We start from the raw sequence: 27,578 nt of genomic DNA, 5'->3' as shown, positions 1-27,578 counted from the left end.
TAAAGCTAGAAAGATTGGTGGGAGACAGGGAAAATAGGAGTCATTGATCGGAAGAAAATATTGTATACAGTAATAGCAATATTGTTCTAAGAATAACTTTGAATGAATAAGTTTTTGATTATTCTAAATACCCAAATTAACCATAAAGGACACATGAAGAGAGATGCTATCCAAAGGAAAAACTGAAAAATAGGAGTATGTATAGAATAATTTTGCACACACACACACACACACACACACACACACATTTATGAAAATTGGTATCCATCTCTGCCAAGATGGGGGAGAGAAAAGAAGGGGAAAAAAGGAAAAACTTATATGATAACATTATTATATCTTTAAAAAAACATTGTTATATGTAATAAATTTGTAGTTTTATGTGCATTTTAAAATTATATTATGTTATGGAATTGCTTGTTTTATTCCATAGATTAAAAAAATGGATTAATTTAAAAAACAAAAGAGTAGCATGTTCAGGCACAGGATTTAGAAAAAATTACTTTGTTACTGTGTGGAAAATGAATTGGAAAGGGAAGAGACTTGAAGTTGTTAGATGAAAAAGAAGTCCATTGTCTCCATCTAGGTAAGGAGTGATGAGAGTCTGAATAGAGTAAAAACTGTGAATAAAAAGGAGAAGAATGAATATGCAAGAAAATTCTTTAATCACCTTGTATTTGCAAAGAATTCAGGTGACAGGAAGTGGTAATATCAGCCTTTGCTTATGAAGTATTAAGAGAGCAAATAGTAGATAATAGTAGATAGTATAGATTTTCTTGGAGACTCTAAGCCAGGATAATGAAGCTACCAGGTGTTTAAATTGCACTATTATTTCTGAGCTTGGGAGAGGCCCTTAGGAATTTCAGACTTGGCTTTAATTCTCTTAAAATGAAACAAAGGAGGTACTTTTTGTTCCAGTTTTATTCCCTCCATGCTTTCTTTTCCTTTCTCCCCTTTTACTACAAGCAAAAAAAAAAAAAAAAAATTGGAGCAAAAGGCTGATATGCTAAAAGAGAAGAGCTATAACTTTCTCTCTCCCCCCTTCTCCCACCTATTTTTGAAGATGTGAAGAACTATGATTGCATATATTACATATATTATCAGATTTTTTCAATATGTTGATAAGTATTGCTGAACTGCTTTTTCCTTTTTATTCTTTGTTATAAGAGATTAGTTTCTGAGAGAGAATGGAAAAAGGATGTGTATGTTGCAAAGTATAACTAATGTAAAAAACAGAAGATAATATTGAAAATTTTTGTTGGTGAAATTGTGAACTGATCCAACCATTTTGGAAAGCAATTTGGAACTATGCCCAAAGGGCTTATAAACTGTATATACCCTTTTATCCAGCAGTATCTCCAATGGGTCTTTATCCCAAAGAAATCATAAAAAAGGAAAAAGGACCCACATGTGCAAAAATATTTGTAGCAGTCAAATTTTTGTAGTGGCAAGGAATTGGAAACTGAGTGGCTATCTATCAGTTGGGAAATGGCTGACCAAGTTATATTATATGAATGTTATGGAATATTATTGTTCTATAAGAAATTATCAGCAGGCTTATTTCAGAAAGACCTGGAGAGACTTCCATGAATTCATATTAAGTGAAGTGACTAGAACCAAGAGAATATTGTACACAACAACAATAAGGTTATGTGATAATCAACTATGATGGACTTGGCTCTTTTCAATAATGAGGTGATTTAGTCCAATTCTAATAGACTTGTGATGGAGAGAGCCATCTGCATCCAAAAAGAGGACAATGGGGAATAAATGTGGATCACAATATAGTATTTTCACCATTTTTTGTTGCTGTTTGCTTGCTCTTTTTCTCATGTTTTTCCTTTTTGATCTGATTTTTTTTGTGCAATATGATAAATGTGGAAATAGGTTTAGAAGAATTGCACATGTTTAACCTATATTGGATTAGTTGCTCTCTATGGGATGGGGGAAAAGGAGGGAGAAAAAATTGGAACACAAGGTTTTGCAAGATTGAATGTTGAAAACTATCTTTGTATGTATTTAAAAAATAAAAAGCTATTATCAAAAAAAAAGAAAATGTCCTTTTTTAAGAAGAGAAAGATTATGAGATCATAAACTCTAGAACCATAAACTCTAGATACAGAGGTAATTTAATACAGCACCCTCATTTACCACTGAGGAAACTGAGGCCCAGTGAGATTAAATAACTTGTGAATGAGATTAAGAAGCAGAGCCAGAATTTTAATTCCTATTTAGCTAAATATAACTTTCTAATACTTCTAAAATTATCTTTCTAATATAATCACACTTTCCATCACTGATATTCCTCTGTCCCCACTGAGCATAGTCCTCCCTCCCCTTGATATCTTCAGAACTCAAAGTCTCTGAAGCTCTTAAAGCCCTTAAGACACCCTTAAAAACCAAATGAACTGTCTAAAAACAACACCTTGTATCAATATGCTTTAGTGGATCTCTGATGTCATTTATGATTGCGTATTCCTTCTATAAGGACAATTGCTACCCATTTACCCTTAATTTGTGCAATTCTTATTCATGTGCTCCCGTAGATCTTCCACAGAAGATCATTGTATCATTGTGGGGTGACTACAGGCTTTCCTCTAGGTCTTTTAACATTATAGGAATACAATTGCACTATTTGGGTTTCCTTCTGTCATCCCTTACTGTGCTACTAGCCCACCTCCTTTCTTGATTATACTTTTCTGAATAATTTCCTTTATATCACTTTCTGCTGGTAGTTCATTGTTGGATATGTTCTTCTACTTACTTTGGCCCATCATGTATCATTTTCATGACTTTTGGGTTTCATCTTTGATTCAGATTGTGGCATTCCAGTATTTACCATCATATGACATCATTTGAGAGAACATTGATGTTAAAAAGTAAAAGCTTGAGATCATTAAAAATACTAAGGACTTTCCCAGATGCAGTCCAACTTTCCCACTTCTCTAGGTCTAGATATATAGAGTTCTGTGCTAACTCAATGGACTAGGTATCCAGCTTTATACTATAGTTGACCACTAGTTTTTTTTTTTTTTTTTCTATATGGATGTTTGACTGATCTCCTTTGAGAAATCATAGATCCCATTATCTGTGTACTATTATCTGAAGCTTGGTGGAGCAAGTACAATATTATGTGCAGGTAAGAGTCTCAGAATCCTCTCTAGCTATAAGGAATTCCTCTTTCATTTGGAATTCTTGCATATTGTTCTTTCATCATGAACAAACTAGGCCATCTTTTGTCTAAATTCTTATGTTTAATTACTGAATAGGTGTTGCCTCTGATAAATTGAAATCTAAGAAAGATCTTAGCTTTAAAAACCCAAAGTTCCCCATTTATCTGAGGTTGTCTTGATCTTTGTCTTGCCAATGGAGTCCTATGATTCTGGAGGAGAATGTGAAGCTAGTGATTTGGTACAGCTGTTTCTTGTAAATCTGGTTCACTTGCAAGTCAAGATATCACCCCTTTGATGTCATTGGTCCTCTTTGAGAATGAAAGAAAAATAATAACAATAATAAACACCATTAACAAATATATCCCTTCTTGTTTTACAACTTCCATGATGTGAATCACCAGAAGTCAAATGGTATCTTTTTCTGTGGTATTATTTTTGGGGAAGAGCAATTGAGACTTCATTTTGTTATATGTAATCAAGTGCTTCCCCCCAACCATTCAATAAACATAACAATAAACAATAAACAGAACAGTCTGATCTATACACCTTCCTACTATTTGTATGTATTTTCATACAAATGTGCTTTGGAAGTACATTGTATTGTCTGCTTTGGAAAATTGGTTGCTCCTTTCCTTTGGAAAAATTGCATGTTACTTCCTCATATTTTCTTCAAGAATATCCTTGATGTAACTAATAGAACTTTCTTATAAAGATTACTGAAGACAAAATAGGCTATGACTCCAGTAGCTATTACCATGTTCTTGTTTGGCTTTTTGGAATAACTATCTCTCTTTTTTATTTTAATAGTATTTTATTTTTCCAAATACATGCAAAGTTAGTTTTCAACATTCACCTTTGCAAAATCTAGTATTTCAAAATTTTCTCATTCTTTCTCCTCTTTCCCTTCCCCAATAGCAAGCATTCCAGTATAGGTTAAACGTGTGTAATTCTTCTAAACATTTCCATATTGATCATGCTGGACAAAAAAAAACCAGATCAAAAGGGGAAAAAAAAACATGAGAAGAGAAAAAAAGCAAGCAAATAATTGTAACAACAAAAAAGATGAAAATATGCTTTGATCCACATTCAGTCTCCATAGTTCTCTTTCTGGATGTAGATGGCATTTTCCATCACAAGTTATTGGAATTGCCTGGAATCACTTAATTATTGAAAAGAGCCAAGTCCATCACAACATAACAATATCTTTTTTTCTGTTTGTTGGGTATTGTCTGTCTTGAGATATATTGTAAAATGATTTCTTGTTGCTTACAAGATAGTGTCACCTTCAGCTAGCTCTTTATATATACTTGATTTGATCCAACCACTTGTTCCAATTCTGTCATCCCTTTGTCCAAATTTTGTCATCTCTTTTTGTTTGTTTTGTTTTTGTTTGTTTGAAATAATGTATATATGTATAATTCTTAATTCCTTGTGTAATTGTTAGTTATTACTACTACCACTATTACTCCTTCCTCATATAACAAAACGGAGACGGATATTACAATCTGGATGTGGTGCTTTTATTATTCTTAATATAATAATAGTATTATTAATTATCAATTATTATTGATACATGATTTTTAAAATGTTGATAAATATTTTTCAATTTCTATCAGTTTGTTATCTTTCTGTAAGTTTTATCTAAAAATACTCTTGGGATGATTTGATTTAGTTGGTGTTACATTAAACTTTCTGCAGACTTATTTTTGCCTTCTTTAGTTTTCAGTGTTTTGTGAAATGATACTTCTGATTATCTTTGACAACTTCCTTTCTAATGTTTTAGAAATGGATAGTTTCATAATTTTGTTATCTACTTTCTGTACAAAGCTAAGTTAATACTTCAACAGGAATTAAATTTTGACAGAAATAAAATGAACATGCTTGATTGAAAGTAGACTTTTATTGGTATAAACTTTTTTTGAAATGACTTTTAGCTCCAGGAATTTCCTGATTTGGTGGCCAAGAGTATTTCTTTTTGGCAGCCTGTTTTATTAACTTTTGAATTAGGCATTTTATCTGTAGGCCAATTCCTCTTTATCTTCCCATAACATCTTCCATATAAGGAAAAATACCATAGCATAATAAATCAAAGATTAAAAGGTGGCTGTTTATCTTGAAGGTCATCTAATCCAACACTCTCACTTTACAGATGAAGAAACTGAGGCCCAGAAAAGTAAATGCTTGCTTTTCTTCTCTTCTTCATCTGTCCCTTTTCCTATCTATCCTTCACACAGCTGCTAAAATGGCTCCCTGTTAGAATTAAAAACACATACCTTTTTTGGCATTTAAAATCCTAAACAACCTGCCTCCAAGGTCCTTTCAGTCTTTTTATTGCATGATTATTTTCCAGGCAATACATCAGTTAGCAAGTATTTATTAAATACCTACTATGTTCCAGGTGCTGTTAGGTGCTAGAGATACAAATACAGAGAATGGAATAATTTCTACTTAGTAGGAGTTTACATGTATGCTAAAGATAAACAAATTAGCCTTCATTAACTCCCATGGATTCAATTTTTTGTAGTTGAGTCTCAGATCTATTTGTTCAGTCTTAACTTTCTCATTCTCCAATTTGCATCTCCAGCTGCTTGCTGGAAATTCTCGAGTAGATGTTTGTGGACATCTTAAACATAACATGTCCAAAACTGAACTCATCTTTCTCCCTAAATCCTCCCTTCTTTCTCTATTACTATCCTCCAAGTTGTCCACAGTTATAACTTAGATGTCATCATTGATGTCTCAGTCTCTTTTACTCCCCATAACCAATCAAGTGTCAGATTCTGTCATTTTAAGATATGGTGGACTCCAGTCCATCCTCCATTCATCTACCAAAGTGATCTTCCTAAAGTACAAGTTTGACCATGTCATCCCCTCATTCAATAAACTCTACTGGCTCCCTAATGCTTCCAGAATCAAATAAAAAAAATCTTTTAGTTTTAAAGACCTTTGTAGGGGCAGCTAGTTGGCACAGTACCAGCCCTGAAGTCAGGAGGACCTGAATTCAAATCTGGACTCCCACACTTAACACTTCCAAGCTGTGTGACCCTGGACAAGTCACTTAATCCCAGTTGCACAGCAAAATAAATAAATAAGCAAGCAAACAAACAAACAAACAGACAAATAAAGACCTTTGTAACCTGGCCTTTGTCTCTTGCTAGTTTTTTTATGCTTTACTTTACTCCATTTTTTCTTCTATCTATACTAGTCTTGTTTCTAACATATAACATTTCATCTCCCCAACCTGGGTATTTTCCTTGACTATTCCCTATAACTGGAATTCTCTCCCTCAGTTTTCTGCCTCTTGGCTATCTTGGTTTCTTTCAAGTATCACTTGAAGCTTAATCTTCTACAAGAAGCTTTTCTTTGTACTCCTTAATCTTAGTGCTTTCTTTATGAGATTATCTCCAATTTATTGTCTGTCTTGATATGTGTAATTGTTGGAATGTTGTCTCCTCTATTCAACTGACTTCTTTTTGAGAGCAGGGGCTGTTTTGTCTTTCTTTATATCATCAGTGCTTAGCACAGTGTTTGGCACATAGTAGGTCCTTAATAAATGCCTGTTGACTTGTCGATTTCTTACTGGTCCAGTTATATTGGTGTTCTATCCTTGACATCATGTCTTTGCTTCAGCTGCTCTCTAAAACGGGAATGGGCTTTCTCATTTCCACCTCTTAAAATCCCTGCTTACTTAAAGATTCATCTCAAGTATCACCATCCAAATGGAAATTTTCCTAATCTTCCCAACTTCTAAAGATTTTCTTCCAAATTATTTTCTATCATTTTGTAAATTACATATTGTTTCTCTCATGCTAGATTGTAAGCATGTTGATGGTAGGGACTAAAATTACACTTGTGGTTTTTTATATCCTAACATAGTATGTACTTAATAAATGTTTGTTTTTTAATTAATTGTTAAAGTTCACATGGCTATTATTGGAGACACGATTTGAACCCATTTCCTCTTATTCCTAATTTAGAACTCTTCCCATTGCATCATGTTATTTCTAAAGTTTAGACTTTCTTGAAGGTAAGTCAGTATAATCTTTGTGTATTACCATACATTTTCTTGTTACATTTATTTTAACTTCATTTTAAAAGTATAGGGATATTTGTGGCTTTTATAACAATGAAGACTTCTCATTACATGATGTTTAAGCCATTTCACTTTAATAGGTAGATAAAGCTTTGTTAAATTGGTGATGTCAATTGGAGTGGAGATGGTTTGGCCAGTCAGTAAACTTCTGGTCTATGGAATGTTTCCAGGAAACACATGGAAAAAAGACAAGACAGCTCCCCTAGAGAGCTGGCTTTCTGTCTTGCTCTCTGCACCACTAGGCAATATAACACGTCTGTTCTCAGGCCAGCTTTTCATCACTGCTTAGCTTGATCTTGGGCTGCTGTCAGGAAGAAAGAGCCAGGAAATGGGTCAGGGATGAGAGCAGACAGTACGGCTGTTTGAGGGTCTGGGTATAGCCCAGTAACTATTTTCTAGTGAATATCCCTCTATTCCAGTGCCCAATTCCAATATTGGGTAGCTTCTCATGCAGTTTCCTCAGAGGACAGATCTGATAGATATGTTATAGACTGCTGCGTCTATACAGGATTCTACTATGTATATGTAAGTCTGAGGATGTGAATTGACATAACTATGTTATATATAAATATCCATAATGATTCACAGGACTGGGACATATATAGCATTGGTCATTGATATATTCTATATGCCATTGAGACATGGTAGACAGAGTTCTGGACTCGTCAGGAAGACCTGAATTCAAATCTAGCCTCAGACATTTATTAGCTGTATGATGTTGGGCAAATCACTTAACCTCTCTCTGTGTATCAGTTTCCTCATTTATAAAATGGAATAATTTGTTTTGAAGATAAAATGTAATTTTTGAAAAGTGCTTTGCAACCTTAAAGTGCTATATAAATTACTCATAATTGTTATTATTATTAATATTCTAGAATTCATTTTCATAGGAAGGCAGTATGTTATAATGGAAAGGGAGAGTCCAGTATTAAGTGTGAGAATGTCAGGATTTGAGCACCGATTTCCAATAGTTATTATCTGCATAATCATAGACAGGTTATTTAAACTCTTTTTCAGTTTTCTCATTTATACAATGGGGCTGATATTATTTGAACTCCTCTCTCAGAGGGCTATCATGAGGAAAATATTTCATAGACTATATATGAGACTATACAGATATGAGTGGTAATTTTTGCCTCCTGTTTTTACATTACATTTTACATTATCCATACCTTTTCCTTCCTTTTCCTCTTCATTAGGTTATATGGTTGGGGATGGCTTTGGCCAATTAAAGTGATTGAGCAAGTTGATTGGGGTTAGATGTGGGTATATTTTTTGTATAATCCGTGAATAGAAGCATTAAATTCTTCCTGTTTTTAGCATTAATCATTTTTTTTTGTGTGTGTGATAATGGCAGAAGTAGGATATGGGGTATTCAAGAACACAATGTAAGAGAATGTGTTAAAATCCAGATCATCATTCAAGCAGATGGTGAAGGAGCAGCACCATGGAAATTTTCCTACAAATTTGTTTCAGTTCTCAGACTGCAGCAGCTTCAGGTTATGGCAAATTCCCAATCAAATCCCAACAAATAGATACTTTTTTCTAACTTTATGGGAACCAGTATTTAATAAAAGTAATTAGCTCTCTATGTGTGAAGTTATGCATACATAGAGAAGAATTCTAAGTGTCAAATGCGGTAGGTCATATTAAAGAAGTACCTTCTTGTTTTAGTTGCTAATAACTCTTTCCAAAAATAGTCTTTGGCTGCCTGATTTCCTATCCTTGGTCTTGGCCCCAAAGTGAGTGTTTAGGGGAAACTTTGAAGCAGATTCATGTGACTGTTTTCTGTGGGTAGTAGGGTGGAAAAATACATTAAGAAAATGAGCTTACTTTTTTGGTTCCCCTGGAACTTAAAAAGGGCATATCGGGTTTGGCTCTTGCTTCTTTAAATGTTGTGTCTTGGGGTGGAGTTTAGGTATGGAAAATGTGAGCAAATTTAGGTAATATTTATAAGTGTATCATTAGCATTTGCTAGTCGACTTTATAATAGGAGTTTTATTTGTCTGCATTCATGTATGTCTAAAGACATTTCTCCCTGTGTGTGTGTGTGTGTGTGTGTGTGTGTGTGTGTGTGTGTGTAGACCTTGAAGACTTAAATAAAACCAGTCTTTTCATATTCTGTGGGATTTTGTTCCTGGAACTTTGAATCCACAATTGTACTGGTATGGGCATCCCCTCAATTAGTATGGAATGCAACTATCCCATGCCTTAGTTGACAAATGGAATGAGGTACTGTGCCTGAAATTGTTTATTACCTGTGACTGAGGTTATGTTTGCCAGGTCTTTTTGAACTCTAACTTTTAGATGATAGAACAAGAATTTGTTGCTGAATCTATACTTGAAGTCTTTCCAATTTAGCATAAAGTTTGCCAAAATATTGGGCCCCAGTAGAACTTTGGCTTAGCTCCCCATCATGATGAGGCATTAAGGTATCTCAAAGTTATAATAATTTCATATATCTATACATGTACATTTAAATGCAAATTGTGTATATATGTACATATATGCAGACACATAAGTGTGTATATGTGTGTATATACACACACACATACTTATGTTTATGTAGATGTGTATATACATAGTCAAAGATTGGATTGTTGATAGCTATAGATTTAACCATCTGTCTTTGCATGCGCACAATACACACACACACACACACACACACACACACACACACACTCTCTTAAACTTTAATAGTATAAACTAGAACTAAAACTTCTTGGACACCTTGTATGTATATGAGGCATTTTGGTATAGTAGATAATTAGTCAGCCATGAATCAGGAAGACCTGATTTGAAGTCCCATACTAATGGAAGCTAATACTTCCTAGGTGTGTAGCCTTCCACAAGTCACTTATACTCAAAGTTATAGGCTGATTTCCATTGGTACAGTGAGTTTTTTATCTGGGTGTTCCCTACACTAATGAAATAACTATAATCTCTGCCTATTCCCCTCCTGTTATTCTCTAATGTTTTTGCATTGCGTTTTAAGCTTTTTCAAAGCCTGTTTGCCTAAATAATTGCCTAATTATTTTTTAAAATTGAATTAACCTTTATTTTATTTTCAGTTCCTCATTCTTTCCTACCCATTTCTCTCTATTCTCCTAAATCTCATAATTCTTACAATGACCTAATAGGTTAAGTAGGAAAGGCATTATTTCATAATCTTTTTATTTTTTGACAGGTTTATTTGATCGATAGATGAAGAGAATACTGTAGATATAGCTTAACTAGAGTTTGGCAATGCATTTGGCAGAATTTCTCATGAAATCTTCATGTATAACTTGGAGAGATATGGACTTGGATATAAAACTGGATGATTGACTAAATACAAAGAGCAGTCAGTTATTCATGGATCAGTGTTATCATAGAGAGTATAGTAACTCCAGCTGTTTTGACAGATGAGGAAGCTGAGGCACATAGGGTGAAGTGACTTGCCCAGAATCATACAGCTAGGAAGTATCTGAGGCCTGATACTCAGGAGTATCCTGATTCCAGGTCCAGTATTTAGTTGTTCTCTAAGTATTAGTCTATGATAATTAAGTATCCTGAAAAGCTTTTGAGGAATCTGGAGTGGGAAGGAGAGAGCAGAGACCATCTATTTCTAGATATAGCTTCCTTTTGAAGGACCCTGGATCCTTTGAAGACTAGTATTTTTTTTCCCTGAATTGCACAGTACCTATGAAAATATCTCTTGTACGGGTTATAGATTGATTCATAGATTATCATGTGCTAGATTTGGTTCTTGTCACCGAGAAATGTTTTACTTGTATAATATTTATTAATAGAAGTGACTAATACTCCCCTCTCTCTCCCTCCTTTCTTCTCTCCCATTCAACCCTCTCCTTTCTTTCTCTTATTTCTTTTTCTGTTTCTCCTTCCCTCTTCTATTTCTCTTTTCTTATTTTTTCTGCCCTCCTCCTCCTTCTTTTTTTCTTTTCCTCTTTCTCCTTCTTTTCCTCCTTTTCCTTCTGCTCTTCCTCCTCCCCTTCTTCCTTTTCTTCCTCTTCATTTCTTCTCCTCCTCATTGTCCTCTTCATCCTTCTTTTCTCTTTCACTCTCCTTTCTCTCTTTCTCTCACTGTTTCTCCTTTCTTCTCTATTTATCTTTTTAATCTTATCACTGTATTTTCTTTCTTCCTTGCCTTCTACTACTTTTCTTTCCACTCCTTTTTCTTTTCATGTTCTTGCTCTTTCTTTCTCCTGTTCTTTTACTATGTATTTCCTTTTCTTTCTCTCTATCTTCTCTTTGTTTTTGCTTTTCAGCACAGACCCTGGTTTCTCATGATCTACGGAATGGGGGCCTGCTGGTACCTACTAGGAGCTCATGGTCTGGCAATGATTTTCCTCCACACCATCATTTCCTTCTCCGTAGCCCAGTTTCGGTCCACACTCATGTCATGGCTTTGTTCCTTATTGCTGCTTTCCACACTACAGGTTCAAGCTCTGGAAGATGTAAAGGTAATGTATTACCATGACCTTCACAGGCTGATCTCTTGGTTTCTCACCTTTATGAGTTGAATTTGAGTTTAACAATTAGAACAAATTAAGGAAAACTTCATTAATCAGATATCCCTAACTTAGAAACTGTGAGAAATCAGACATGATAGAGATGATTATTTTTATTTCAAAGCTCAAAACAACTTTTTTTTTTGGTGAACTTTTGGAGTATTCTTGAGCAGAAATCTAGTGTAAAAGTATGTACAGAGGTGTGGAGGGAATCCTTCTACAAGGAGTCACAAGACGTTAAGGATTCTTTTGATATATTTTCAATCTTAACATTTTCAACTGATGTTCTTGTTTTTTAAAAGAATTTTCACATTCAGAATTTCTTTTGGTATCTCAAAGATTTCAATTTTTATTATCTTGCTGCATTATATAGCTTGTATTTTAATATGTAGTATGGACTTGAATATTTCAAACAAGATTGAGCATTGAAATTGGAGTCAGATGTTAATTGAAATCTCATCTCTTCTATCAAATAATCAGAATAATAATAATAATAGTAATAACAGTCATAATAACATTTTAAGCTTTACAAATAATTCATTGATCCTCACACCCACTCTAGGAGATAGGTACTATTATTATTATTCTGTTGTTTACCTGGCCTCTAGGTGGAATAGTGAATAAAGTACTGACTTGGAGTCAGGAAAATCTAAATTCAGATGTGGCCTTAGACACTTACTAGTTCTGTGACCCTGGCAAGTCACTTAATATCTCTTTGTCTCAATTTTCTCATCTGTAAAATTGGAATAATAATGGCACCTACCTTGTAAAGCTTTTGTGAGGATCAAATGAATTAAGAGTGTATACAAAGGCATGGAGGATTCTTTGGATATAACTTCAACCTTTATGTCTTTGATTAATGATCTTGCTTTTTAAAAAGAATTCTCACATTCACAATTTGTACAAGTGTTTAGTACAGTGCCTGGCATTATATAAGTGCTTATGCTTTCTTATTTTATATGTGAGGAAACTGAGGTAAGTAAAAATTAAATGACTTGCCCAGGATTATATACTATTGTCTGAGGCTAAATTCAAACCTCAGGTCTTTCTAACTCCATGCCCAGTGATCTTTCCATCGGGCCACCAGCTGCATCTATGATCCTGTACAAAGCTCTAGGACTCAATAAAATAATTTGTTCCAAAGAGTGCTGGATTTGGAGGGTGAGGAGCTGGGTTTAAACCTTGGTTCTGCCACTTAGTACCTGCATTATTGGATGAATCATTGTTAACTTCTTTGGGCCTTCCTTTCTTCACCTGTAAAATGAGAGGGTTGGACTAGATGACCTTTGAACACCATTTTAGTTCTAAATCTTAGGTATTATGATATTTGTAGTCACCTCCCTAGATCCCTTTAGACTCATTTGGAAAATAAAGCCATTGAATTTTGAAGATTGCTTTTGAAGAAGCTATTGAAGATAGCACAATTCTCTCAAGCTCTGATTCTTTTTCAGTTTAGACTTTCTACTAATACAGAGAGCCCCCATCTCCACCCCTTCTTTCATTTTCAGTGAATGATATTTCACCACATTTCTCCTTTATAGGTAAAGTGGCATCCTGATAAGTGTATCTCTATCTCAGAGCAATTAATAGGCTTTATTGATAAGATGTAGGGTGGTGAGCTTTATTTGAGGTTTGCAAATGAGGAGACTCCTGATTTAGCTGTTCATGGCTATTTGGATTAAAGGGTTATAGGTTTCTAAGGAAGAGACCTGTTCATGCCTATCCTTGGTATAACAGCAGTGGGTCAGACTGAGCACTCCTTTAACGAGGGAATGTGACAGAGAAAGGGTGGCTGGAATCCAGAGAAAAGATCAACTTGTGGGGATGGGAGAGGCAAACCTGGGTGGTTTTACATCAGACAAGGATGCAAGCAGGCCAGGCAAGTAGAGACTTGACTTCAGCAGTCAGTAAGCTGAAGCCTCAGGATGTCTCACCTACTGTTGTATCAAGAAAAATGCCAGGAGGTAGCGGATGGAGCTAGAAATTGGCAATGGGTCAGCTTGAGGGAGATCCAGAGCAGGGCTCAGCTACACATAGAAGACTTCAGTCCTTTGCGATTCAGTTGAAGCCCTCAGGTACAAGAAAACAAAACAAGGAGGGTGCTTTTTGCTCTGGTATGCAAAGCAAAGTCTTGCCACAGGAGAACGGGGACAGCTCATTGACTAAGCTGGTGTATGTAAGACCTTTGGAGATTGATTTAATGTTATGCTGTTGGCCTCGGATGCCTAATGTTCCCCATGCCAATGAACAGGATTTTTGAACTTTTAGGTAAATGGAAGCTCAGTCTTCTGCTGTGGGAGGTACAAAATTTAGCGGGTTATTGGGGCATAGAGCCAACAGCATGACATGTTATCCATAAGCCTTCCAGGAGCTCCCTCTAGTGTCTGTTTATTCTAAGTGCATTCTGAGCAGGGAACGGCACTTTCCCAACTTTTCCTACCTCTGCTAAAAGTCTGTTTTATTATCTTCCACTCTTGGAAGTTTGGCCAACTAGCCCTGAATGTCTTCTTCCAAGTTCTGGTTAGACTTGGCTTGGCCCTGGAAGTAGAAGAATCCAAGGGAATAGGGAGATGAAAGATAGAACTGATTCCCCCATTCTAGGTCTTAGCCATCAAGCTTCACTTTTGGTGGCTTGTGTAAGTGTTTCAGTCCTGCTTCTAAAAGCGAGACTCTTCAAAGTGGTTTCTACTTTCTCTCTTCTTCCTTCCCTTTTTTTCTGTATGATAGAATATGATCTCTAATTTGGCATTAATGTTTTAAAAATATTATTTGAGTGCCACAGTCACATCTTAAATCGCTATACCCCATTGGATCCTCTCTCATAACAAAGAAAAATATTCAAGAAAAACTAATATGGCTACTGTTTCTGGTAGCATAGAGACAGTCCACACTTAGGCTCCCACTTCTATATGGAAAAGATTTGTCTTATCATTAGTCCTCTAGAGATTATTGCAGTTAATCAGAGTTTGCCAATCTTATGACATCGTCTTCTTTTACATTATTGTAATCATTGTGTATGTTTTTCTTTTGGTCCTGTTTATGTTATTCTGTATTACTTCTTGAGAGTCTTCCTGGGTTACTCCTTAATTCTTCCAATTTGTCTTTTTTTTTTTTTTTGGTGTTTCAGCAGAATTCCATCAAATTCATATGTTGGATTTGTCCAGCATTGCTAATTTACTAGGCAATAAATAGCTGCTTTGTTTCCAGCTTTTTGTTACCTAACCAAAAATTCTGCTGTAGATAATTTGGAGTATATGGGGTCTTTCTGTCTTTTATCTCCTTGGATCTCCCAATAGTTGTATTTCCAAATCAAGGAGTATGAACAGTTTAATGATTTTTCTCACATATTTTTTATTTTGCTTGGGAACACTGAAAGGTTACTATCTGGCATAATGCCTTGCATGTGATAGATACTTAATAAATGTCTGATTTTCACTCAACAGAAGTAAACATTTCTTAACAGTTCAATTTGTTTAGAAGCAGAATGGGCTTTCCTGTGAAGTATAATTATGCCCATCACTAGAGGTCTTGAAGCAATATCTATATTACCAGATGCCAAAGAAGTTCTATATGGTGTTCTTACTTTGTTTATTACTTGGAATAAATCTGGAGATCCTTTTCAAAATTGGGAATTTGTGATTGATATATGTTTGGAGAATGGGCACTTCCCTAAAGCCTCTCTTCTCCCAACTGCCCTATTTCTAACAAGGGAACAAACATTTTTCTAGTTATCCAAGTTCATGATGGAACTATCTTTGACTTTTCTTTCTCCCTCAGCTTCCTATAACCAGTCAATTGCTAAAGCTTGTCAATTCTACTTCCACAGTACTATCTTCTTCCCCTTCTCTCCACTTATATAATCTTAGCTCAGGACCTTATTACCTTTTCCCAAAACTATTACATTAGTTTTCTAATTGGTTTTCTTAGTTTCAGGTTTCTTCTCTTTCCTATTCTTCACCACATAATCAAGGAATGATTTTCTTCAAGTAGATATGATCATGTTTTCCTCTTAGTAAAAAAATCTTCAATTGCTTTTAATATAAAATAAAACTCTTCAGTCTGCCATTTACAGAACAGTCCTTCATTTCCTGTTCTTTCCATTCCAATTAGTCTGGCTTATTAGCTGATCCCCATACACAGTGCTCTACCTTTTTACAATGGTGCCCAAGTGTCTAAAATGCACTCTTTTACCTCTGTCTCTTGGAATCCCTAACATTCTTTGAAATATTGCTTAGGAAGTACTTGTTTTACAAGACATTTCCTAATTCTTCTAGGTGTTAATGTCCTCTTGAAATTATTTCATATTACACACACACACACACACACACACATGCACACACACACACACACACACATCCCTATATACATATTGTATCCCCTTGTATAAAGTAAGAGCCTGGAGGGCAGAGACTTTTTCATTTTTTTGCCTTAGTATCCCTATTGATGAAGTGCAAATGATGAGACTAGTGGTAGTGAAGAGGTGCAAGAATTGGGGTGGGGGAATCCCCTCTGGTCAGTGCAGGTCCAATGCGAAAGAATTTGCAAACCTGAAAATCTGAGTGGCAGAAAAGGGAATTTTATTATTCACTAAGAAGATGCTTTCTTAGCAGGCAAAACTCCTCATTAGGAGTTTGGCAATGAGAAATCAGTTTTGCTAGGAAGACAGACTTCTTAATGGCAAAAGGTCCTGTCAGGGAGATAACAAAGGTTAACACTGAGAAGAAAATGTCTTTACAGTGGGCAAAAGTCCTAGCAGGCAGCTTTGCCAAGAAGAGAGCTTCCTTAGCAAGCAAGCAAGCTTGGGGCTTCATGTTGTCAATGCCCAGGGACTTAGATCTCTGATTGATAAGAGATTGCTTGTCTTGGGAGCTGAGCTACTGAGAGTGGTCCCAGACTAATCTTCAGCTCAATAGAGGATATAACCATATCTCTGGCCACATCTCCAACTGAATGAAATCACTTAATTTGGGGAGGAGGGTTGTCTGGGAAGGTATGCTTTTCCCAGGGGAGAGCTTGAAACCCCGAGTCCCCTTCTTTTACAGATTAAAGGGGACACAGTTTCAGGGTTCACCCCCATCACTAGTACAGCACTTAACTAAAAATAGGTGATTAATAAATGAAATAATAATGAAATTGAATTTAATAAGTCTGATGGTTCAGTTTAGGATTATCTTTTTCCATGACAGTATCTACTTTTAAACATTCTCTTTATAAACACTGAGTCTATCCTTGATCTATCCATCCATACTTTCATGAAGGATTTTCTTCAATTTTTTTTTTTTTTTGCTCTTCCCCAAACGGCATATCAAATGAAGCTTGTGATGAAAATAAAACGAACATTTACATCCTCTCCTGCCCTGACAGTGTTGTTGGTATGATCAGAGGAGACAATATATACGAGATGCTTTGTAACTACAGCATAGAATTTAAATGTAATTGTGATTATTGTTGTTGCTGCTACTGTTTTTATTTGCTGCTAACAGTTTCCTCTCTCTCTTCCTCCCATCCCCTTCCTTGTTTGGGTATTACAGAAAGGATGGTATAAAACAGAGAATGAATATTACTTACTGCAGTTCACCCTGACGGTTCGATGTCTCTATTATACCAGCTTCGGTCTTGAGTTCTGCTGGCAAGGACGGTCCCCTGAGAGTTCCCCCTACTCCTTCTTCTGGCTGTTGGCTTATGTTTTTTATTATCCAGTCTTGCACAATGGTCCCATCCTCAACTTTTCAGAATTTATCAAGCAGGTAATGACACTTGGGTATTACTGTTGCCTGAATTAAATACTGATTGATTGAATGTTTTTATTGATGGGTATTTTTCATATGATGTTCTTTTCTTCCTTTCAGAATGTCTCACTTTAAGAAAAATCTGTTTTTACAAAGCATAGATGGGGGGATAATATAAATCTTTGAATGGAAGTAATACTTTTTTGGGATAAATAATTTCTTTCTCCAAATTGACATTATTATATTCTATATATCAGTAAGAATGCATTCCTTAACTCTTGTTTAACCATGTGTGAATATAGAATTTCAAGATTTTAGGGTTGGAAAAAGAACAGTCTGATCTTGGCCATATTAGTTAATCTCCCTTAGTCTCAGTTTCTTCATTGGTAGAATGAGAGGGTTGTACTAGATGACCTCCAAAGTCACTTCTAGCTCTAAATTTACAATCCTGTGAACTTTAGATATTGTTATTCAGTCATTTCAGTTTTGCCTGACTCTTCATGACTTCATTTGGTGTCTTGGCAAAGATACTGCAGGGGTTTGCCATCTCCCTCTCTCCAGCTTACTTTGACAGATGAAGAAACTGAGACGAATAGGATTAAGTGACTTGTCTGGGGTCACACAGCTAGTAAGTATTTGAGGCTGGATTTGAACTCAGAAAGATGAATCTTCCTAACTTGAGACTTGGTGCTCCAACCACTATGTCAGTTGGCTGCCCCTGTGAACTCATACCTGAATAGAAATCCTCTTGGTAAGTGACTTTTGACTTCTTAAAGATCTCCTGGAATAATAAATATCCCGAGGCAGGGATAATATCCCGAGGCAGTCCATTCCACCATTTTTCATCTTAAATTGTTATAAAAATTTTCTTATATCAAGCCTATATCTTACTGTTCTCTTAGTTTTCCACCTATTGCTCCTAGTTTTATGCTGTGGAAATAAGTAACCCATGTCTAATATCATCTCTATATATATTCAAAATGTATCCAACATTTTATTTTACATAAAGAAGATAGAAGAGAGACTGGTGGTAACATTTACTGGGAATGAATTCTTGGGTTTCATTTTGCTAATATTATTTAATAATTCAAGAAAAGAAGGTACCAAAGCCAGGAATCAGCAACTCTTTCAAAAGTTGCATGCAGCTTTCAAACGCATATCTCCAGTTCTTTTTAGCAAAAAAGAATGTTTATCTGAGTACTGATCCAACTCATTAACACTCTGTTAGTTACACACTACAAATAATGGATTATTAACCTTGGTTTTTTCATGTACTTCCCTTTCTCTTTCCCTCTGCTCTGTTAGATTGAGTTTTTCTCCCTTGGCCTTCCTCCAATTCTGCAATCCTTACTCCTCAGAGTTTGCTATTGTAATATTTCCCTTCTGTCCCAACTTCACTAATTCATCTAACTTAATTGTGCCAGTGAACTAGTGGGACGAGACTATAGGAACTTCTCATCCAATTCTCTATTTCCTGGGACACACATTTACACTATAACATATGTACTATGGAGACAAAAATAATTATAATTTTGTCTTTTACTCTGATGGGCAGTGTGGCAGAGAGCTGGCCTCTGATCCAGGAAGACCTGATTGAAATACTGCTTTTCACACATTAAGAACTCCCTGTTTGATCAGAGACAGGTCAAAACACTCTGCACTCTAAGAGAGCAACTCTCTGTGATTAGAAGTTTCCAATCTACATTGGCAGAGTGAGCTTCTAGTTCTAAGAGTTCCCAGACCAAAGACATCATGGGTTCATACCTATTCTTATTACATTGTATTGACAAGTTTAAATTACATAAAACAGTATATAAAAATGTACAGATTAATGTTAACTCTTTCTTGTATCAATGGGAAAAAGTTCATATAACTATAAAATGGCTCTTCAGTCAACAAGCATTTATTAAACATTTTCTATATGTTAGGCATTGTGGTTGGCATTAGAGATACAAAATGAAATAATTCCTAATCTCAAGGAACCACTGGGAGAGATTGTATATGTATAAAATAAATATGAACTGAATAAATACAAATTAAATGCAAGCAATTAAATATAAGGTAAGGAAGGAATCCAACACTTGTGGGAATTAGGAAAGGTTTTGTGTGATGAAAGAAGTGAGGGATGCTGTGAGACAGAAGTGATGAAGAAGTTAATTTCAGCCATGAGGAAATGGCCATGTAAATTGGAGATGGGGTACTGTACATATGGGACAGTGAGAAAGCTCATGTGATTGAATTTTGAAATGTGTGAAAGGGAATAATATTTAATGAGGTTGGAAAGCTAGCATTAGACCAACTGGTAAACTGTAAAAGGCTTTAAAAGCCAAGAAAATAGATTTGTATTTTATCTAAAGGAATGGGAAACAATAGGGAACCAATGGAGTTTATGGAGTAATGGAGTGAACTGATTGGATCTGTGTTTAAGAAAAATCACTTTGATGGCTGTATAGAAGATGAATTAAAATGGAAAGAGATAAGATAGAGAAACCAATTAAAAGCCATTACAATAGGTGGGAGATGATGAGGGCCTGAACTAAGGTGGTAACTAAAGGAGTAAAAACAAAAATAAAATATAAGATATGAGGTTGTAAAAACAGCAGTTTGGGAACAGCTTGGATATATAGGGGAGGGAGAATGAGTAGCTGAGGATTATTATTGTTCATTTGTTTTAATTATGTTGATCTTTTTGTGACCCCATCTGGGTTTTTTGTGGTATATTGTTTCCTTCTCCAGCTCATTTTACAAAGGAGGAACGGAGGCAAACAGGGTTAAGTGACTTGCCCAGAGTCACACAGCTATTAAGTGTCTGAGGCCAGATTTGAATTTAGGAAGATGAGGTTTCCTGAATCCAGAACTAATGCTCTATGCATTATGGTGCCACTTAGGTGCCTGAAGTTGAGGATTAGACTGAGATCACGAACCTGAGAAGTTCTAAAGATAGTGGTATTTTAGACAGAAATTTCTAAGTGTGATAGAAGCATTTTTTAAGGGGGGGGGGAATAAAATGAATTATGTTTTGAACATGTTGAATTTGTTATGTTTGAGGCATCTAGTTTCAAAGGTTCAATAGGCAGTTGGTGATGTGGAACTGAAGCTCAATAGAGAGATTGGAGCTGGGTATAAAGGACAAGGATCATATGGGTACATGTACAGAGAGGGGGCATAATATGAATGATGAGTCAGCAGAGAAGATTGAAGAATGATAAGACATGTAGGAAGAAAACCAAGAAAAAGTGGTATCACAAAGACTCAGAGAAGAGAATATATATACAGGGAGAATGTAGTTAGCAATGTCAAATATAGCAGAGAGGTCAAGAGGATTGAGAATTGAGAAGAGATCATCAAAATGGCCAATTAAGATATTGGAGAGAGCAGTTTCAGTTGAATAATGAGATTGGGATCTAGAATGTAAAGGAATGATGAGTATGTGAGCTGAGAGCAATTGGAGAGAATAAATACAGGCAGGTTTTTTTCCCCTAGGAATTTAACCAAGAAAATATGAGATAGAAGATATCTAAAAAAGATGGTAGGATCTAATAAAGGTTTTTTAAGAATCAGGGAAACTTGGGCATGCTTGAGGGCAGTAGAAAGGAACTGGCAGATAGGGAGAGGCTGAAGCTTAAAGAGAAATTGATATTCTGAAAATATTGCCAAAAATGTTTTTCCTCTTAAAAATATACAGACTCCCAGTCCAGGTTTTTAATTTGTCAGTAGTTTGCTTTCCCATCATTTAAGTAAACCCTTACAGAACAGTATATGCTTTTTCTTTTATTGTATATATATGAAAATATAATAATATTATCATAGCCAACCCCTTGAAGGTAGGGGCTATGCATAATAAAAATTCAGCTTTCCCCCTCATCCAAGCCCCACAACATCCCATGTTCTCTAATGTAAGCATAGTTTGGCATGATCAAAAAAATATTGAAGTTGGAATTAAAAGATTTTGATTCTAGTCCTGGTTCTGCCATTTTTTTCTTATGAGATAAAGTATATAATGCATTTTCTAATATTAAAGAGATAAAAACTGTAAGCTTTACTAGTGATATTTTCATAGGATTGCAGCTTCAATCTACAAAGAACTTTCAAATTCACTTTCTGATTTTGCTTTATAATAGGTAAGTAGATTAGGTAATATTATTCTCATGTTAAGTTGAGGGAAAAGGTAGGGGAAGTAAAGTGAGATTTTGGAAAGATCCCACAATTAGCAACCAATTAAACTAAAATTAGGATGCAGATCTTTGTGCTGTAGGTCCATTTCTCTTTCTTTTACATCTCTTTGCTTTTCATTGGAAGGGTTCTTTAAATAGGTTTGTCTAAGTGAATGAGGATGGAAAAAAAAGGTTTTGGCAAGAACAGAGTTGTTGTTGACCTTATAATGTTGTGTCATGATAGTGAAACCCTTTGGTATATATTACATTTTAGACCTAGCAATTTATAATATAGCTTACTGCCTGAGATATTGTTTAGGGACCTATGATACAAGGAAAGATATCCAGACTGATTGGGAAAGCTATTTAGTGAGGATGAGCCTTTCACTTCTCTTATCTTTAGTTTCTATATCTATAAAATCAGAGGCTTTGTTCAGATCAGGACTCTTTAATTTGGGGTCCATGATGTGTGTGTGTGTGTGTGTGTGTGTGTGTGTGTGTATGTGTAATATTCTATAACTATTCAATATAATTACTTTTCTTTGTACTCAGATATTTTATTTTATGTATTTTATAACTTTATATTGGTCCATAGGTTTCATTAGATTGCCAAAGAGCTCCATGACAAAACAGTGGTGAAGAACTCTAACCTAGATGAAATATGGCTTTTCTGGTATTTTTATTATTTGTTATTCTATGAATCACCATCACTAGGATAGATGTTTTGAATTTTTTTCTCCAGCAGAGGGCTGAGATTTTTGCTCACTACTTAGCACTCATAGAACTCACAGGAATCATAGACTTTCAGGTCTGAAAGGAATCTTACAGAAAATTTACATTGATATAATTAGGGAGACAAAGGCATCTAAGCTATGGCGATTGGAAGGTAACTGGTACTTCTCATTAACAAAGTGAGAATACCAATCTTTTTCCTGATATGAAGATGCAAATGTACAACATATAATATAAGGAGATAAGATCTTTATTCTGTGGTTCTATAAATTGCTTCTTTTCCCCATGACTATAAGGTGGTGTATATCTACAGGAGAAAGAAAAAAAGCCAGATGAGATGTTGACACTGTAGTAGAGCAGTGTAGTTCTGAGGAGTCCAGTTTCCTAGATAGTTTTCTGTTCTGTTTCTGTTCTAGTATCTTCCCTTTATTGAATTTTTCTTTTTTGTCCTGTATATAACTTGTTTGCATGTTGTCTGTCTCCTTTCATTTTTATATCTTCAACTTGCTGCTCACTGCTCACATACAAAGTATGTGCTTCACAATTATTTGTTGACTGACTAGCTTTCTGTGCTTTCTAAAGCTGGTAGGTCGTACACATTCCATGTACCAGTGGTGGGTGGAATCAGCTTTTCAGATTGTTTTGTATGTTTTTAGTGTCTCAATCTCAGGTTGGGATCCCTGCCTGCATCAATGATCAGGCCAAGGTGGGATAAGCAGACAATTTTAGAACACTTTTTCCAGACCCTTCCTCACACATGGAAGTGATCAGTGTGATCCTTAAAAAGCTGCTCAGACACCCAGAAAGCTGCCAAATCCCACTTCTGCTTCCAGTGAGAAGATGACCCTCTGGCTGGGCTGCTTGGATGCAGGGTTGTGACTACAGCTTCCAGTGTAACCACACCTGCTGCTTTATCACTCACCCATTACTACAGGGCTTTGAGGGTAGAAATGGTCAAATGATATGATGATGGTACAGCGATGTCTTTTGATTTAGGCATTAAGTGGATTTAAGTGAGGCAGAGTTGTATGAAGTCATCAGCCTCACTCTTTCAGATCGCCACTGTCCAGTGTCAGGATTGAGTCATGATGATTGGTGATGACTCAAGATGCAGTGGATAACCTTGATGTCTTCTGTGTCTAAGCACATTTTAAGCATGGAATCAAAATCGGTTACTGCACTGATGGTAAATTCTTCAACTTGAAAAGGTTACAAGCCAACACTAAAATAGAAGGAGTATTGGTGCATTATTTTTGTGTTTGCCGATAATTGTGCTCTCAATGCAGCCTCTGAAACTGAGATGCAACAAAGTGTTGATTGATTCTCTGCTGCTTGTGCTAATTTTGGCCTAAAAAATTAATACCAAGAAAACATGGGTCCTCCATCAGCCAGTATCACACCATCCATATGTGGAAACACCAGTTACAGTAAATGGTGAAGTTTTGAATGCTGTGGATAAGTTCTCTTACTTTGGCAGTATACTTTCCAAGGTTGTCCACATTGATAATGAGGTTAACACAGGCATTGTCAGAATTAGCTCATTGTTTGGGAAGCTCTGAAGGAAAGTGTGGGAGAGGAGATGTTATTAAAACTGACTACCAAACTGAAGGTATACAGAACCATTGTTCTGATCCCATTTTTGTGTGCCTGTGAAACCTGGACAGTATACTAGGGCTATGCCAGGAAACTGAATTGCTTCCATTTGGATTGTTTTAGGATGATTCTGAAGATCACTTGGCAGTAAAAGATACTAGACATGGGGGTCCTTTCTCGAATTAAACTGCCCAGCATTTCAACCCTACTACAGACAGCATAACTCCACTAGGTTGACCACTTTGTTTGAATGCCAAATATATACTTGACAAAAAGATTATTTTTATGAAGAACTCACATATGGCAAGAACTCGCAAGGTAGTCAGAAAGAGCAATACAAGAACATTCTTGATGTCTCTCTTAAGAACTTTAGAACTGATTGTTTGACATGGAAGACACTGGCACAGGACCATCTAGCACGGAGTGTCCTCATCAGAGAAGGTGCTATTTTTACGAGCAAAGCAAAACTGAAGTATCTCAAAAGAAACTTGACTCTAATATAGTAATGTCATTTTGGTCCTCTTCAAGAACCAAGGACAGCAACCAAGTGGCCCCATCTTGTGGAGTGCTATACTTGGGAATCAGGAAGATTTGAATTAAAATGCTTTCTCAGATACCTTCTGGCCATGTGAACTTGGGCAAATTAATCAACATGCTCTTTTAGCCTGAGTTTCTTTATTTGCAAATTGAAAATAATAATAATACAAGCCATTCTCCAATTGATAAATGGTCAAAGGATATGAACAGACAATTTTCAGATGATGAAATTGAAACTATTACCACTCATATGAAAGAGTGTTCCAAATCATTATTGATCAGAGAAATGTAAATTAAGACAACTCTGAGATACCATTACACACCTGTCAGATTGGCTAAGATGACAGGAAAAAATAATGATGAATGTTGGAGGGGATGCGGGAAAACTGGGACACTGATGCATTGTTGGTGGAGTTGTGAATGAATCCAACCATTCTGGAGAGCAATCTGGAATTATGCCCAAAAAGTTATCAAATTGTGCATACCCTTTGATCCAGCAGTGTTTCTATTAGGCTTATATCCCAAAGAAATACCAAAGAAGGGAAAGGGACCTGTATGTGCCAAAATGTTTGTGGCAGCCCTGTTTGTAGTGGCTAGAAACTGGAAAATGAATGGATGCCCATCAATTGGAGAATGGCTGGGTAAATTGTGGTATATGAATGTTATGGAATATTGTTGTTCTGTAAGGAATGACCAGCAGGATGAATACAGAGAGGCTTGGAGAGACTTACATGAACTGATGCTAAGTGAAATGAGCAGAACCAGGAGGTCATTGTACACTTCAACAACGATACTGTATGAGAATGTATTCTGATGGAAGTGGATTTCTTTGACAAAGAGACCTAACTCAGTTTCAATTGATAAATGATGGACAGAAGCAGCTACACCCAAAGAAAGAACACTGGGAAACGAATGTGAACTATCTGCATTTTTGTTTTTCTTCCCGGGTTATTTTTACCTTCTGAATCCAATTCTTCCTGTGCAACAAGAGAACTGTTCAGTTCTGCAAACATATGTTGTATCTAGGATATACTGTAACATATCTAACATATAGGACTGCTTGCCATCTAGGGGAGGGGGTGGAGGGAGGGAGGGGAAAAATCGGAACAGAAATGAGTACAAGGAATAATGTTGTAAAAAAATTACCTTGGCATGGATTCTGTCAATATAAAGTTATTATTAAATAAAATAAAATAAAATATTAAAAAAATAAAAATAAAATGTAAAAAAAAAAGAAAAAAGAAAATAATAATAATAGTACCTACTAGGATGTTATGAGGACCATAGGAACCTCATTTAAGGTGATTTGAAATATAACATTTATTTATCTATTCATTTGACTATCTGTACATTTATTTTTACTTTATTTGGCTTCTCTAGTGTTGTATGTCTTTGAGGAAAGTCTTGTTCATGGGGTAGGACTGTGACTTGCATAAGTAGGCAAGAGCTACAGGGCTGGGTTTATGGTCACAGGGCATGATGAAGCTGACTTGCCTGTATGGGTACTACATAGAATTAAGCTGAATTAATCAACTCAAATTCCATGAGTTCAAATATCCAAAAGAAAAATTGAGAGGTCTTGGAATGGTGCAAGGTAGAAGCCATCTATGGGTTAGCCATTCAAGTTTGGTTCTCCCAAATGTTATCACATAGAGTGGCATAGACTCATAGAATCCCAAGGATCAAAAGATTTTTCAGAGGTTAACTAGTCCAGAGCTGTTAAATTCAAATAGAAATGCTCACTAAAGTGCTATAGCTATATTACTAACAATGTAACATATTTAAAAATCTATATTCTATTATATTTATTAAATATTTTTTCAATTACATTTTTATGTGATTTGGGCAGTATCCAGGAGATACTTGGTGTTTGACACCTCTGATTTTGTTCAGTCTTGACCAGGGCAGAAATCTTCTCTTTCCTCATGCTTTGTGTATCTATGTAGAGTAGAAAAGCTTTTCATCTTTGAGAGCTGTCCTTGTTAATCAGCAGGACATCCTGGAGAGAGTGAAGGCCTAAATATTCCTTTTATTCAACTTACATGAAATGAGGTTTTTATAATAATGTGCTTTAAAATGCATTTTGCATATGAGTCAGTGTGTAGTTTTTAGTCTAGCCCTAAACCAGAGATTCACATTGATGACATTTTCAAATAGTTTTAAGATCAACTCTCTTCCTCACTCTTTCATTCTATCCCTTAGTGGAATATCTCAAATGGAACATTGTGCATGCAGGCAGGAGAGCAGCAGGGCTCATTAGGTGAACTGTACGCTGCCTGTTTATTCCTCCTGCAGGCTTGACAAGGGATAATGCGAATTTTAAAAATAAAAGGGATTTGACTAGATTGAAGGTATAAGTGCACCTCAGTAATTACAGTGACATAAAGGCAGAATTACCTTCCTTTTTAAGGCAAAAGAATGAAACGTTAAATTGTTTACCTTATCGAACTGTGATTTATGTGATTTAAAGAACACCCATTTTTGCCTTTCTAAAAAAGAAAGCATTTGGATTATTCTGGTGGGAAGTCCAAAACCTTTCGGGTAATGACATATGCTTATGCCTTATTAAATATGGTAAGGAAATTCTGCCTCAGGTGGGGAGAAAAAGTCATTATTGGTAACTAATCAGCTACAGAGCATGCTCCAAGGTCCCATCTGAATTGCATTTGCTTGTACTCTTTCAGCCAGTGGGGTTGGTAGGAGCTGTGGGGGGTAGTCCTTTGGTATAGGCTTGGTATATGATTGACTAGAGTGGAGAAGCATCAGGGATGGACAGATATATTTCTAGAAGAAATGAAGGGGCCATTTTATCCTGCATCAACCTCACAGTTCATGTCACAGTCAAGTGCCATCTTTTCTTTGGATGAATGCCAACCTCATTTCTAGGTGGTGATGTGTAAGTACCCTTCAGGTGAACAAAAGTTCTGTTATAGCTACTTATTTAGAAATCTGAAAAATACATTTGGTGTAGGAGAATTCATCCCTCTGGTCTTGCACTTTTTAGATAGTACAATCCTGTTTTTCCCATATCATAGGATTTAGACCTGGAGAGAATTTTT

The 27,578-nt window shown here is 35.8% G+C and overlaps 1 protein-coding gene across 1 annotated transcript in view; it reads left to right on the top strand.

Moving 5' to 3' along the window:
* HHAT (hedgehog acyltransferase) overlaps window positions 1-27,578 on the top strand; it is a 478,276-nt gene that overhangs the window by 62,484 nt on the left and 388,214 nt on the right. The window contains exons 4-5 of the mRNA XM_051998448.1: window positions 11,532-11,726; window positions 17,306-17,521. Of these exons, the coding sequence (XP_051854408.1) occupies window positions 11,532-11,726; window positions 17,306-17,521 (411 nt within the window). The remainder of the gene's footprint in view (window positions 1-11,531; window positions 11,727-17,305; window positions 17,522-27,578) is intronic.

This window comes from Antechinus flavipes, chromosome 4 (assembly GCF_016432865.1).
Source record: "Antechinus flavipes isolate AdamAnt ecotype Samford, QLD, Australia chromosome 4, AdamAnt_v2, whole genome shotgun sequence".
NCBI lineage: Eukaryota > Metazoa > Chordata > Mammalia > Dasyuromorphia > Dasyuridae > Antechinus > Antechinus flavipes.
This window is presented reverse-complemented; position numbering and strand designations above follow the sequence as displayed.